This window comes from Rhipicephalus microplus, chromosome 9 (genome assembly GCF_043290135.1).
Source record: "Rhipicephalus microplus isolate Deutch F79 chromosome 9, USDA_Rmic, whole genome shotgun sequence".
NCBI lineage: Eukaryota > Metazoa > Arthropoda > Arachnida > Ixodida > Ixodidae > Rhipicephalus > Rhipicephalus microplus.
This window is the reverse complement of record NC_134708.1, coordinates 22,389,824-22,405,209: the sequence shown is the minus strand read 5'-3', so window position 1 is coordinate 22,405,209 and position 15,386 is coordinate 22,389,824. Positions and strand designations below refer to the sequence as shown.

Genomic DNA, 15,386 nt, shown 5'->3' with positions numbered 1-15,386 from the left:
GCCGCCCACGGTCGCTGATTACGATGCGAGGAGGTCCGTGTCTGAGGATAACTTGAAACAGCAAGAAGATGGAAACGTCTTTTGCTGTGGCCGACGGCAGTGCTGCCGTCTCACAATAACGGGTTAAGTGGTCTACGCAAACGATGACCCAACGATTGCCGTCTGTGGATCGCGGAAAAGGGCCCAGAAGATCTATACCAACTTGCTCAAAGGGGGTGCTAGGAGGCGAAACAGGCTGAAGGCGACCAGACGGCGCGTCAGTTGGTCGCTTGTAACGCTGACATTGGGTGCAGCTGGCGACGTACCGTTCGGTATCATTGCGCATCCGGGGCCAATAAAAGCGTTCCTGAGCACGGTAGAGTGTTCTTGTGCATCCAAGATGTCCGGAAGTTGGTTCGTCGTGCATGGCAGATAATACGTGACTGCGAAGGCTCTTGGGGACAACCAAAAGGTAGCGCGCACCGGTAGTCGAGAAGTTCGTCTTATATAGGGCGCCGTCACGTAAGCGAAAACGATTGTCTGCAGCGGACTCCCGCGCGGCCGCGAATAGCGGCTGTAAGCTGTCGTCTTTCCTCTGCTCTGATATGAAGGTATCCATATCCGGAAATCCCGTGGACACAAAAGCGATGTATTCATCAAAGTTGTCCGCGTCACATTCAGTCGTTGGGAGTGGCAGGCGAGAGAGACAATCAGCATCAGCGTGTCGCCGGCCGCTCTTGTAGGAAACAACGAAATCATACTCCTGCAGACGGAGCGCCCAGCGTGCTAGTCGACCAGAGGGATCCCGAAGATTCACAAGCCAGCATAGAGAGTGATGATCCGTGACGACAGTAAAGGGGCGCCCGTAGAGATACGATCGAAACCGTTGCACAGCGAAGACGACCGCCAGACACTCTTGTTCGGTGACAGTGTAGTTGCGCTCGGGGCGACTCAATGAGCGGCTAGCGTACGATATCACATGCTCGCTGTCGCCGACACGCTGAACTAGTACGGCGCCAATGCCAACACCACTAGCATCGGTATGAACTTCTGTCGGTGATGACGGATTGAAGTGGCGAAGAATAGGCTGGGACGTCAACAGTAGCTTTAGCTGCCGAAACGATGAGTCGCATTCCGAGCTCCACTCGAAAGGAACACCTTTTTGGAGAAGGCATGTGAGCGGATGAGCTATGTCAGCAAATTTGGGAATGAAACGGCGAAAGTAGGAGCATAACCCTAAAAAACTTCGTAGCTGCTTCACAGAGCGAGGTGCCTCGAATGCCTCCACAGCTGTTGTCTTTTGTGGATCTGGTCGTATACCTTCTTTGTCGATCAGGTGTCCCAGCACAAGTGTCTGTCGTTCACCAAAATGGCACTTTTTAGAATTAAGCACAAGGCCGGCCTTCCTCAAGCAGTTCAGTACCAAGTCCAGGCGCTCGTTATGCTCACGAAATGTTCGGCCGAAGATCACAACGTCGTCTAGGTAGCACATACAAACTTCCCACTTCAAACCGCGAAGTATAGTGTCCATGAACCTTTCAAACGTTGCGGGGGCGTTACAAAGCCCGAAAGGCATCACGTTGAATTCAAATAGTCCATCGGGCGTTACAAAAGCGGTCTTCTCTCTGTCATCCGGGTGCATAGGGATTTGCCAGTAACCTGATCGTAAATCCACAGAAGAGAAGTAAGAAGCCGCAAAGAGGCAATCGATGGCGTCGTCAATTCGTGGGAGTGGGTATACGTCTTTCCTAGTAACGGCATTTAGGCGACGGTAATCGACACAGAATCGCCACGTGCCGTCTTTCTTCTTCACCAGTATCACTGGAGCTGCCCAAGGGCTAGACGATTCCCGAATTACTCCTTTACCCATCATTTCTTCGACTTGAGCGCTGATGATCTTTCGCTCCGCAGAGGACACACGATAGGGTTTTTGACGAATCGGTTCAGCGGATCCTGTGTTGATGCGATGGCGAGTACGGGATGCAGGAATCGATGTGGGGCCGTCGTGCTGTGCAAAGTCGAATATTGAAGAGTGTTTCGAGAGCAGGGCCATCAAAACACGACGTTCATGGTCACTGAGCGATGTAGCTACCATTCCGAGCATGTGTTCGTTTGCGGTGTGCGAGACACTGGTTTGTGCTGTATCCGGTAGTTCTGTAAGCACTGCCATAGGTATAAATGACTCTCCCTGAAACGTAGCAAGTTTTAGGCCTTGAGACAGCACTACGGCTTCAGTGGAGCAATTTAGCGTCCATAGCCCTGCGCATCCATCGGTAACTGAAACCATACAATACGGAACCAACACATTTTTCTTAAGACAGTTTCTATGGACCGGTTCCACCGCAACATCGAACGAAGTACTAACAGAAGACGAACAAACAACAGGAACGCGCATCGCGGATAAAGCGGGCACAACAGTGTCTTCAGAAACACAAAACACACTCTCTTGCTGGGATGATTCTTCTAAGAGCGCAGAGGACACACTTCCGCAAATACTGAGTTCTCCTGTTCGGCAGTCAACATTGGCGCCACACAATTTCAAAAAGTCAATGCCGAGAATTACATCGTGTGTGGAACGCGGAAGCACGGTAAACTCAGTGTTAAAGGTTTGACCACCCAAGGAGACATCCACGTTACACACACCAACCGGGTATAATGAGTCCCCACTCACTCCACGAAAGCTTGTGCTGTGGTCCCAATGAAACATAACCTTGCGTCCCAGCAGATTTTTGAACACCACACTCATGACAGAAACAGTTGCTCCCGTGTCGACTAAAGCCATGGTAGAAACGCCATCAATAAGTACATTAACCTTATTCTTCAGCATGAAGATAGGTGGAGGTATCCGAGTCGGCAGCAAAGATTTTCCAGCGACCTCACCTCCATCGGCCGCGCTGGCTAGTTTCCCGGCGGTGGTGACGCGAAGCGGCGTCGAGGAGATGATGACGTCACACGCCGTCTGGGAGATGGAGATCGAGACGCTCGGAAAGCTGGTGGTGGTGTCAGAGTACGTTCGGAGGCAGGAGAGCGGTAACGGTTTCGATACCTTTCTTGTTCTCCAGAATAGCTGTCCAGAGGGAAGTGACGGCTTCTTTCTTCTCGGAAGTAGCCTTCAAAAGTGGTGTTTCCTGGCCTATTAGTGTCCATTGCACGACCACCGTGTTGCATAAACGATCCCGACTGTCCATTGCTGAATGCCCGACGTCGGTTACAATACCTAGCTATGTGGCCAGGCGTGCCACAGTTGTAACACACGGGCAGAGGGCGAACTTCCGGACGCTGATTGAAATATTCCACAGCGGCCACAGGCTGAGAGTAACTCATCCCCTCCCCTTGGATGTCGTAGGCAGTGCTGGGTCTTCGTGGGCGAACGTCGCGTGGATGCTGATCAAAACGCCGATCAATCGAGTCGTAATGGCGTTGTTCGGTCTGGCCATAATGCGGGTCGTGTCGGCAGCTGTTACAATCCGCAGCATTCACCGAATGCTGCCAAGTAGCCGGAGGAGATGCGCAGACGGCGTCTCGGAAAGCGACGGAGGCGCAACGCGGCACCGCATAACGCGTTTGTTCTTCGTGCCGCAGGAGCTCCTCACGGACAATCTGCCGAATGGTAGCTGAGAGGTCTGTCTGCGGACTCGCGTCAACGCTGGCCACAGTCGTGACATTGGCTAGCCGTCCAAACTTCGGCGTGATTCGGCGAGTTTTCAGCGCCTCGAATGTGCGGCAGTGCCGAATCACGTCTGATACGGTGTTCAGGTTGTCTTTTCCAATGAGGAAGTTATAGACGTCTTCCGCAATACCTTTTAAAAGGTGTCCCACTTTATCTTCCTCGGGCATTCGAGAGTCGATGGTCTTACACAGCTTGAGAACTTCTTCAATATATGTCGTGCAAGTCTCGCCGATCACCTGAGCTCTCTGAGCTAAAGCTGTTTCCGCTCGTTTCTTCTTAGTGTCCGAGTCGCTAAAGCACTTCTTCATTTCTTCAATAAGACTGCTCCATGTAGTAAGCGTGTCGGCGTGGTTTTCATACCAAACCAGGGCCGTGTCCGTCAAATAAAAAACGACATGCCTGAGCTGGCTGGCCGGGTTCCAGTTGTTGCATTGGCTTACCCTTTCGTAATGGGTCAGCCATTCATCGAAGTCTTCCCCTGGCTTTGCTGAGAACGGCCGTGGCTCTCGGTAATGCTGATACAGCGGTGGTCTTGCCGAGGCATTGCCGAGGGGGTCATTTTGCTCCAGAGACATGTCGGGGCGCGATGGCGAAAGTCCGGCAAGGCGACGGCTTCTACGAAGTTCTGGTGCTGACGGCTCCGTCGTAGGTCGTGGGAGGTACCCAGCACAGCTCCACCAAATGTTACACGCAAGAAGTACACGAAAAGGTTGAAAAACAGGCGAGCCTGGATGGTTCGCGTTTACTTCCACAAGGGGTCTCGAGACAGCACACCCAACGTCGTCTTCCTTCTTCACCTTTTTTCTGAATGTTCATTCGCGCTGTATGCGCCGTGCATTGCAACCGCTCGTGACACTATTAAAAAAAGTTTGTGAAAAGCTTGTAACCACGAGCGAAATGTTAGTAACAGCAGCTGTTTTACTAACCTTCTTGTGCCATTACTTACCTTTCACTACTTACGTTAACAAACGCTTGAAGGTTGTAACTGTTCAACGTTTTGCGCACTGTTAGTAACTTTTCATCATGCACGTATTTAATGAACTTGTTAAACAAACCTTGGAGGTTATTACTACGAGCGTCTAACAACCTATTTAGTAGCACGGGGATGCATTCAAGTTCATCTAGGCAATACATGTAAGCTTACTAGTTAACCTTGTGTCTTGCATAATAGACCGTGTTGAGGCGGTGTTATGCAAAATAGGCATAACTAATTGTTTTTCCTAATATGGTTGATTAAACATCCTACACTACGTTACCTCGCTCATCTAAAAAGAAACTGTACGTTTTACAAATAAAGGCGCCTAACTTAAATACATCCTACAGCGTAGCCGCCCACCGGCACCAGCTGCATTTCCCAAATTAAGGGCTATAAATACTTCTGGAACCACTTAAGAACTGTACTTTTCGCGTGGACTTCGAGATTATGTGCGTAATTTGTGCGCAATTTCATCCATTGAAATTATGCTCGTAATTACTCAGTGATATATCGAAATGTTGATGCTCGTGAATACGACCGTTTAGAAAACAGGTAATTCGTGAGGCGAAATGATCACGTCTAGTACATTCTTTTTGGTAGCAACTGTTGCTGCTTACGTCAGTAACCATTACTAACTGTGTTAGTAACGGTGGAGCTATTAACGGTTACTAACCTCTCCATTACTAAGTTCACTTACTAACCGGCTAGTAACATATGTGAAAAGTACTTAGTAAACCGAACTCAGTAAGAACTACAACCTTTTTTTTTTAGAGTGAAGTTGAAAGCAGAAAGAATTCGCTCGCCATATGCTAATAAAAAAAAATAACAGCCCAGCTTTGCTGACACCAACCGAACAGCGAAAAACGTGACCTTCCATTCATAAAGCTATCGCTTTTCTATGTTTCGCAAATCTAGATGTGTCGCATCACTGCTGTTAATGAAGCGATTTTCTTTGAGTTTGAGGTGGTAGTATAGCCACCACCTTTTAAAACCACAAAGTATCACGTGACAGTTATGTGACTACGGTAACGCGCGCAGCCTTTGCTGGGCTAACCGATTCATATTTAGTGTAACCCGCGTGTAGTCGGATATGTTTCCCCAACTTCCAAGGCCCATACGCGGCTATGATAACGACACTTTTCTCACAGGTCATTTCATTTTCATTTTCATTTTATTATACTGTCAGCCCTATTTGAGCTATAACAGGGGTGGAAAAAACCAATATACATACAGAAAAATAGGTACTCCCTATACAACTTCTATTATACATGACAATGAATGACAAGAAATAGCCAAAGCACTCTGCTCTTGAGGACATAGAATAAGCAAAATATAAACTATACGTCTTTATACACGACATCCTTTAGGCCCTTCAAGAAAGAAGGTACACATTCTGATAAGACAGTGGAATTCGGCAGCCTGTTCCACTCACTGATCGCCCGCGGAAAAAAACTGAACTTAAAACAATCGTTGTGTGATCTGGGAGGGGGGATGTACATGTCATGCCGGTGCCTTGACGTTGAGGTCACCCAGATTCCTGTGGCACATATCCATTTTTTTGCCTCCTCAGTGTTGCCTTGAATTTTAGTGTACCATTGGTGAGCATGCGGTGGGATTTACCCAATTTCCGTGGCGCATACCCGTTCGATGATGCTCGCCTGCGTTAGCACGGATCCCGGAAGTGAAAAGCCTTGACTAAGATCGGCTTCGGTGTTAAAAAGGGGTGATAGCGAAGGGAATGACTGCACGTTTGATGACGTCAGATGAGGCTGTGGAGGCCAGAATAAAACCTGTTTTTCTAGTTGTTGTTTACAATCGCGTGCGTTTTATCTTTGAAACCAATAAAATAGTTTTCTGTATTTTTTTTTCTTCCCGATTACGATAATTGATTGATATGTGGGGCTTAACGTCCCAAAATCACCATATGATTATGAGAGACACCGTAGTGGACGGGCACCGGAAATTTCGACCACCTGGGGTTCTTTGACATGCACCGAAATCTGAGCACGCGGCCCTACAACATTTCCACCTCCATCGAAAATGGAGCCGCCGCCCGACTACGAGGGTGACCGGTTACCGCTCGTGATAGTCGCATGTGGGGTTCAGACCCGTAGCCAAAGGGTGAGTGCCCTCGCCCCCCCCCCCCCGAAATTCGGATGGAGGAGGGTGTTTTAGCGAGGACAAATAATAGAAATATGTGTTTATCAAGGCCCTCAACAAGTCCCCCCCCCCTCACCCCACCAAAAAAAAGTTCCTGGCTACAGGTTTGATGTATCAGTCATTCCTGATAATTCCTGATTGAAGTCCATTCTCTGTCTGTCTACGGGTTTGGTGCCATTGTTTATAATTACAGCTGAATAAAACTGGCTGCTTGGTGAGTTGATTCAGTGCTGCTCGTGTCCGACTATCTTTTCCCTCCATGGTATATAAACGAGCATGAATAATGAAAATCGGAATTTGTCACAACGCGGTATAGCACATGAAGACTGATGAATTGCCATCAGAAAGTATAGACCTCTTTACTGAAGGCTCTCTAGGTGCCGCCATAAGCCCCTCTGGGCTGTTACCCCCCAAAAAATGCAGGACTGAAGCTGTGACGTCAGCTTTCGTACTCCCGTGCAACAGCCCAGAAAGGGAAAGGGGGCATCCTCCTCTCCATTAAAAACGTCTATAACCTACTCAAGAGCCCCCGCGTATGTGGCAAAAGCAAAGAAACAAAATGGATAAAAATGCGCAACTCACCCATAATTGAGCTGATGTTCTATCACAGTTCCCGCCGTACAAAGAATGTCTCGCTTATTCAGCTGTTGACGGAACGGCGTTGTCGGTCTTGAAGGCAGCCAGCCAAATCCATTCCACGAAAAGCACACTGGGCAACCAAACTGAAAGGCCTGTCTTCCTTGTGCCACTACGTCACCGACATCAAGTTTCAGAGTAGTCTGGGCTCCTCCCGGAACTGTCACACACAGCGGAAGATCTTCTCAGTGAACACTGCATCAGATATGGTTCCGCTAAGTGACTTTCGGAACAGTTTCACACCCTCCTGTCAGAAACATGTACACTTTTCCGGTCCGATAGAACGTAATCTTAAGCTTTACTTATTGAAGTTAGTAGTCTTGCCAAGAATTCGTCTCATAAACGTCCTAAAGATTACTTGACAAAGTGGAATCCGAGACGTTTTCAAGAGCGCAAGCACATTGCAGCTACACTTGTCGGAGAACTTGTGCTTAGACAAAGCCTGAAAAGTGTTCGTAGGATGGCCCTTAGAATGAGCCTCAAGAGTAGCCGAAATGGAGGTATTGTCAAGTTCGATCACAGAACTTGTTCTAAAACGTGTTCTCGAATGTTCTCGAACGCAACAACTTACTTGCCTTTCTTTCTTTTCCTGATCTCAGAAAAGTCCCAAGGTCTCCTCAAACACCAGTATTTCTACAAGTGCGCAATTTGCTTTCAAGCACAGTCTCTCTTTCCTGCCCTCAAAACAAAGCGTCGTCTCTCAACCAACGCCTGAACATCTCGCGCACCAGCTGCTATAGCCCTATTAGTACGTCTTCGGGAGGTCTATCAATGAAATGCTTTAGATAGTCCTTCCCGCGTCTTCAAAACAATGTCACTTCTTAATTATAGACTCTCACTGTGTGCATATGCTGTAGTAGGCCAAAAAAGAAACTCCTTCTGGTGGTATCAAAACTGAATGTTCAAACATAGCCTCTTTCCTGCTTTTGAATCAAATTGTTACTTAACGTCGCCTAAGATACGCTTAGCGGCTTATTACCGATGCACCTGCTTCTCTGAGCCAAACAGAACACGTCTTGTAGATGTCTCAGAACGGAACAAACGAAGCACAATCTCCTGCGCCACGAAAAGAAAAATGACAAAGTACGCCGTATCTCGACGTCCGTCTCAATACCTAGTCGCACCTGTTGATCCTGGCAACCTGTACGTCTTCCAGACGTCTTTGACGGGTCGTATCCCACGCGTTTACAATAGTCACGGGCTTTGACGAACCACGCGACTCACATGTCACACGAGAGTGGAGCGACTCCTGAGTCGGCCGGCGCAGTGCCAACGGCTTGCACCTCTTCTCTATGTCGACTCCTTCGGCGACGGCCAAGGCAGAAGAGAAGGGGAGACGGGCCCGTTGAGGTGTCGTCGCTCGGCGAGAGTTCGTCGAGAGTTCGTCATGTAGTTGTCGCTTGCGCGACGACAGCGATGTGCAAGCGTCCGATCCCAGCGCGGGCGGCTTCTCGAGCGGCGTCACGGTACTCACCGTCTTTCCCTCCGCTGTCGACGACGCCGCCAACGCGTACATCGTCGTCGGTGTGAGGTAATCGAGGGGACCGAGGCAGAGAGAAGAGGGGGCTCGCCCCGTTCTCCTTCGCAACTGGAGGAAACGACGCGCCGCGTCACGTAGAACAAGCCAAGCGGCCGGCTTCGAAAGGCTTGGTGGAATACACGCGCGCACGGAATTACACGTTGCTCAGCCTTCATGACGAGACGAGAAACGCTGGGAAAGACGCCTGCTGGCGTATGCGCTTTGCGTCGTTTTAAGAGCTTTACTGCGCCCACTAGTGAGTCGCTTCTTAGACGAGGAAGTCAGGTGGGAGGTGGGACTACTGTCAAGGTAAGGTCGCTGGTCGCCGGGAGCAGTTCGTAGATTCGAAGCGCGCTGCAGGCGCGTAGCCAGAGGGAGGAGGACCCATTTACCCCCACCCCCCCTCCACGCTTAAGTTCTCTGGAAGGGGTTGTCTTGCCGAAAATAAGTGATAAGAATAGGTGTCTTGCTCAAATGGTCAAGCTGTTCTGCAGGTAGACAGCCCGAAAAACATTTCTTGCTACGGGCCTGGCCCGATGTTAATTTCATATTTGACGGCGACTATACCGCATAGCATAAACACGCGGTACAGTACACTGCATATTAGTACATCACCCTCTGCACACCTCGCGCTGCACTGTCGAGAATGTGGGCGCAAACTCTATCTGGACAAAACAACAACCAGCGTTAACCTTCGACACCGAAGCAAGATATCGGGGCAGATCGTTAAAACGTCTTATATCCGCACGGAAATGCTTGTGCGCGAGTTAGTCTATCGTATACTAACTTAACAAGCAGTGAACTGGCTTACTTCGATAAGTATCCAGCTCTGGGGTTAGATAAGTGGCTGCAGCTTGCACGCCTGGCATGTCCTGTTTTTCGCTAGAATTTTACGACCCTAGAGCGCTAAACATTTGTTTTCGTTGCGGTTTTCCCGTTAGAAGTGGTATTTATGTTTGTTTGTTAGTTCAGTTGTTGCGCTCGCATGCACTTTGGCGCATCTTTTGCTCTTTTTTTCATACGACAGCGACTGACTGGCTTCTTATGAAAAAATAAACTCAGTTTGAAGTTAGTGCTCCTCCTGCCTGGTTCCCATTTCCGGTGTTTCTCCTTACGCTTCTGAGATGCCATGATACGTATACGCAGCCAACAGATCGAATAAACCACCGCTTATCGGCACTACGTAACCTGACCAGATAATTTATTTTTCACCCGCTCAACGTCGGCTCGAATGCAGTGGAAACTCTTTGATAAGACCTTCGCGAGAACCAGAAATTAGAACGTATCATTCGAGAAATCGTATTATTCGATGCAAGCTCCAAACCGGTACGACTAGGTTGACGAGACTCAGTGGCCGACTCTATATACGGCAAAGGTTCGGGTTACGTCGAGCGCAGTTGGTAGCAATTTGTCCGCGTTGGTGCTGCTACAGAATGTGCACGGCTGCAGCCGCGTAAACACATTATTCGCGGATCTGCGAACAAAAACGACACCCCGTGAATTTAAACGGAGGTGCACATTAAAGTCTCTCGCGTAGTCAAAATCAACCCGGAGTTCCCTACTACTTGTTTCTTTTAGGGCGGTCAGAATGAGTACAAGCTGCAAAGTGACCTTGAAAGGGGAAAAGGAAGAAATAAGCGCAGTTCCGTTACTGCCTCTCTCTCAATGGAGGGCACCTCCACATTTCTGCACAGAGAAGGGGGGTAAGGAGGGATTAAAAAAAAGATAGGGAGGAATTAAAGGTATAGAGAGAGAAAGGCGCAGGGACAGCCACATAAGTAAGGAGAAGGTAGAAAAGATGGACACCGTCACAAAAGTCCGAGGACGTGGCACCACCCAGCGGGAGTTCTTGTCGGCGTCAGCAGATGGCGTAGTGCGACCCAGTCGGTCAGAGTTGCGCAGTCGTCGGAGATCGCGGGGGCACAGCCGGTCGGCAAGAAATTCACAGAGCGAGTCTACAACCTCCGCCCACACCCAACACATTTCCAACCGAAGAGTTTTTTTTTTTAATTGCCATTCTGTCCAATCACATGCTCTCATTTCTCTGACGTCATGCACTATACGCGAGATTTAGACAGTTTATGGCCCCACAAAGACAGCTGGTCGGTTTAGTCGCTGGTAGTACGTTGAAAACTTGAAAACTTAAACGTCCTCGCTAATTTCATCAGTGACTCTGGCATCACTGCCCAGCCGACAAGTACAATGCAAGACCCGCTCCTTCTATTTGCCTGCAGCCGAACCCGATACCCGTGTAATCCGCCGCCTTGGGCGCAGCGCTTCCAAATTCATAACATTCCCGACTTTCTTAGACTGCTCTGATATGCTTGAGCGCCCAACTCTAACAGCATGGGTTATTCTGGAACTAACACGGCCACCTAGAATAATCCTGCAATCTTCCATGTCAGATGTATAAATGTCACCGCAACTTAGCGCCGATAAGATTATCCGACGACTGACGACTGTCTGCGCCGTTATCATTGCACTTGGAGAGTCACTCTTTTCACGGGCACAAGTTCGTTCAATAAACAGTTCCATCTTTACCGACTTCCATTGCCGTGTTTATCGTCACAACCGTGACAATATTGTCACCAGGGTGAGAGTAAATAAGAAAGAGTTCTATTTACAGAATACGAAGCAGTAAGAGCAGCTGCATCCAATATGGTGGATTGATTGATTGATAGATAGATTGATTGATTGACTGTCCCTTTAAACAGCGTAAGCCACCATGGGGGATCAACCATGAAACGAGCGGTGTCTTGCTATATAAAAAAAATTGACCATGATGTTAAAATGCCAAGCAATAGATAGTTATGAAACACGGCACAACACGAGCAGGATCGCAATCGTCGGCTTAATCAACTGTGAGGTGGTTCCTTGTTCTCGATGGCATGTAACATTATTTTAACGCGAAAGTGCTTTATTCAGGGGTCCACGTACCAAGACTTCCGTGACATATTTCTGTCACGGAAATAACGTCAACAAATACGAATGATCGAAAGACAAAGAAAAAAGTTCCGACAACGCCAGCCGAAATCATCACCTCTGGGTCCGCGAAAGTAAAGATTCAACTATACTTCTGTATAACACGTTTTACTTTCGTGTTTTACCGCCCCACCACGGTGGTCTAGTGGCTAAAATACTCGGCTGCTGACGCGCAGGTCGCCGGATCGAATCCCGGCTGCAGCAGCTGCATTTCCGATGGAGGCGGAAATGTAGGCGCGTGTGCTGAGATCTCGGTGCACGTTAAAGAACCCCAGGTGGTCGAAATTTCTGAAGCCCTCCACTACGGCGTCTCCCACAATCATATGGGGGTTTTAGGACGTTAAACCCCACATATCAATCAATCAATCGTGTTTTACCGATTCTAACGACGGAATGATCAACTTTTTTTAGGTAACAAAGGCGGACTATTACGTTTCAATATGTGTGCTACTCATACTTCCACAGAAGTTGTACAACAAGCTCTCATTGATATTCTGCGTAGGTGGTTAACAAGCAAGCCGAGGTTCTGCTGGCGCAGCTTGCATTTATTCCTACGTCATAAATGACCAGAGTGCCATTTAACTCGATGTGCACTTGGTATCATTTCCACGCGACAGTTGCCCAACAACGGTTCTGGCACTTCTCTTAAGAATCACTCGCAGGAGGAAACTATACATATGCCGTAGACTGCATGGGAGGCGGCATCGGTGGCGCATCGCGGTGCATGCAATTCGCAGGAAATGAAATCACGCCGCACGAGTCTCGTGGAAGGAAGCGAGATCGACAGAGCAGCGCGGGCGACGACGTACGCATCCTGTCGTCTTCCCTCGTCGACGAACGAACAGCTCTTCGGAGCTTCTCGGTCGCAAAACCGCTGCGGATCTCCGATGGGCGACCCTCTGTCTGGCTCGCATCTCTTTTCGTTTTCTTTTCTTTTTTTTCTTTTTCTCTCTCTCTCTCTCTCTCTCTCACTCTCTCTCTCTTTCTATCTCTTCGGAGTTCTTATCTAACAAACTCAGAAGAGCGACAACCGGACGGAGGTGCGTTTCCGAGGCGACGTACAGCTGCAATGTGCGAACAGTCTATAAGATACATTTGCGGGCTCCGCACAGAGAAACACTAAAAAAAAAAACTGACAGGCTCCCTCATTCAGCGAAGACGACTCGTAGGCGAAGGACTCCTTGCTTTTGTTTTCAGCCGATGCATAGCGTTTCTTATAGATACACTCGAAGGAACTCTGGCTCTAGTGTCTATGAGAGTTGCAACGCACGGCGCTTCAGTCAGCATGGCAATGATGAATATAGTGCTCGAATTTGTCGAATGTTCAATCTTTCGGCTCTATTTGGCTCCGTGCGCCCTGAAAACGCTTTGCCGCGAGATGAAGTTCAGCAAAGGTTCCGCAGTTGCACTTCACCCCTTATTGGGCTCACCGGTTTGAATCGGGTCACAAAGTTCGCAATGGTCCGTTCTTTTATTCGAAACAAAGGCAAGACACAGCAACAAGCAAAGCCGCAAGTGCGTTCCTAGCCGCAAGCACGAAGTCTATAGACAAACTTGTGCACTGCCCAACATTCCCATGGTGGCTGAACGATCGCAGCGCCAAAGTCACCTCTAGTTAATTTTAGGAAACTGTGAGTTGATGTATTCGTCCTCCCAGCACTGCTTCCCTCCAAGAGCTTTCTGAACCTAAGGTGTTCTCGCACTGCCTCCATAATCGGAGGAATTGCAAGCTGTCTGCGCCTCACCTGGTTTTTACACAGCCTCCATGATCAGCTCTCTTTTGACCAAGCGACGACGTCATATGACCAACCGACGATGTCATATGATGACGTAACTATGCAGACACGTGCGCTGACTTCCTCGTCAGGGGAGGGGGCAAAAGTTCGTCGCAGTGCCCGCCTTCCCTACTATGTCAATATACTAGTTTAACTTTGTGTCCGCCCTCCCCCGATATGCAGCATCCCTTTTCCTATTATGTCAATCTGTGGGGCTGAGTTTGCCCCACCCTCAATGATGACCGGGCATGTGCCAGGTTAACCTCCCTGCCTTCTTTCTTGTTTGTTCTTTTTTTCTTCCCTCCTCGCGTATAACGAGGAGCTGCGGGACCATTCTCTCAGCGAAAGACTTCCGGAAGACCTCCAAGCCATATCACAGCGGGCCTGACTCGTCACCGGAGACGTCCCAAGGACCCCGGATTAGAAGTCCCTAGGGCATAACTCGCTGCTTCTCCGGTCAAGCATCAATAAAGACATCTTATTCTCTCTCTCTCTTTCGAGAGCGAGAGAGAGAGCTTACGCGGGCACCAACGATAACACTGGAAGGTTCGATCACTGATGCTTAAAAGACGACATGTTCCGCCGACGATCAGATTATTCGACGCCGAAGACGTGTTCTCGCCTATAACAGTGTGTACTGCGTGCATTGCTCGTACATTGAGTTCCTTGGTTCTCTGTTGGCAAGTTAGCGCAATGAAAAGGTTTCCTCCCTATCTGTGCGACTGCCACATAACTCACTATCCCGTAACAAATGAACATACGAAGCCCGCATTGACCAACGCAATCCAAAATTATAGACAATGCTAGCCGACAATGACAATACTTCAGGCACCATGAGCCGTGCGACATATTTTTCATCGCAAACGTAGAAAGCGAGAGCACTCAAAAAGGCGAATAAGAAAACAGCACACGGGGCAGGCGCTAAGCATCAACTGACTTCATTTTGAAAAAGACCACATGCATTTGGTCTTTTTGCATGGCAGACTACAGTGCATGGTAGATCACAGTGCATGGTAGACCACAGACATGTCGTCTACCATGCAGTAGACCATATGTCTACTGCATGGGACCACATGCAGCAGACCCCATGCGTGTCGCTGCTGCATTGCTAATCAAGCATCGTATCTAATAGAGTGTATTTTTTTAATAAACAGATAGACATGCCGCTAATACACTCCGTACCCTTGTTCATAATATCATAAGCTTCCGGCAACTCTCTTGCCAAAGTATCAGTACTACCACGAATCTCGTCTCACGAAGCCGCGTTGCACGTGTGCAGGCAGCGCAATGAACGGGTAAATGCGAAGTACATTTGTTTTTCAAAGACATCTCGTGTTCCCCTACACGGTTGATGCACCTAACAGAGACCTATGTAAGTCTTTCCACGCGATAGTGAACTGGTGCTTAAGAGGTCTACCACCCCACTCCTCTTTGCCCCTCCCCCACTTTGAGTTCTTGCTACGGAGTAGTCCCCCACAGCAGTATCATTATAGAGAGCTGACAAGGGTCAGCTATTATTGCATGTGCGAAAAAAAAATATGCAAGGAAGATCAATGTGGGACTTCAATTCCACCACTTCCACTCCCACGACCCCAGCAAATGTCGACCGGACAGCTGCCGGGTTACGGCCGTGCGACGGAGAAGTTACGCCACAGCTTTGCCACCTTGAACTGACAACACTGGCGCGTT

The 15,386-nt window shown here is 48.8% G+C and overlaps 1 protein-coding gene across 3 annotated transcripts in view; it reads right to left on the bottom strand.

The window, feature by feature from the left end:
* LOC119163603 (ras-like GTP-binding protein rhoA) overlaps nucleotides 1-8,874 on the bottom strand; it is a 49,288-nt gene extending 40,414 nt beyond the window's left edge. The window contains exons 1-2 of one of the 3 annotated variants that reach the window (XM_037415633.2): nucleotides 8,536-8,874; nucleotides 7,368-7,616 (exon numbers count right to left, since the gene is read on the bottom strand). In XM_037415633.2, coding sequence (XP_037271530.2) covers nucleotides 7,368-7,371 — 4 coding nt within the window. In that variant the 5' untranslated portion in view covers nucleotides 7,372-7,616; nucleotides 8,536-8,874. The remainder of the gene's footprint in view (nucleotides 1-7,367; nucleotides 7,617-8,535) is intronic. The other 2 variants (XM_037415632.2, XM_037415635.2) reach the window with 2 other exon arrangements.
* Between the last annotated feature and the right edge of the window lie 6,512 nt (nucleotides 8,875-15,386).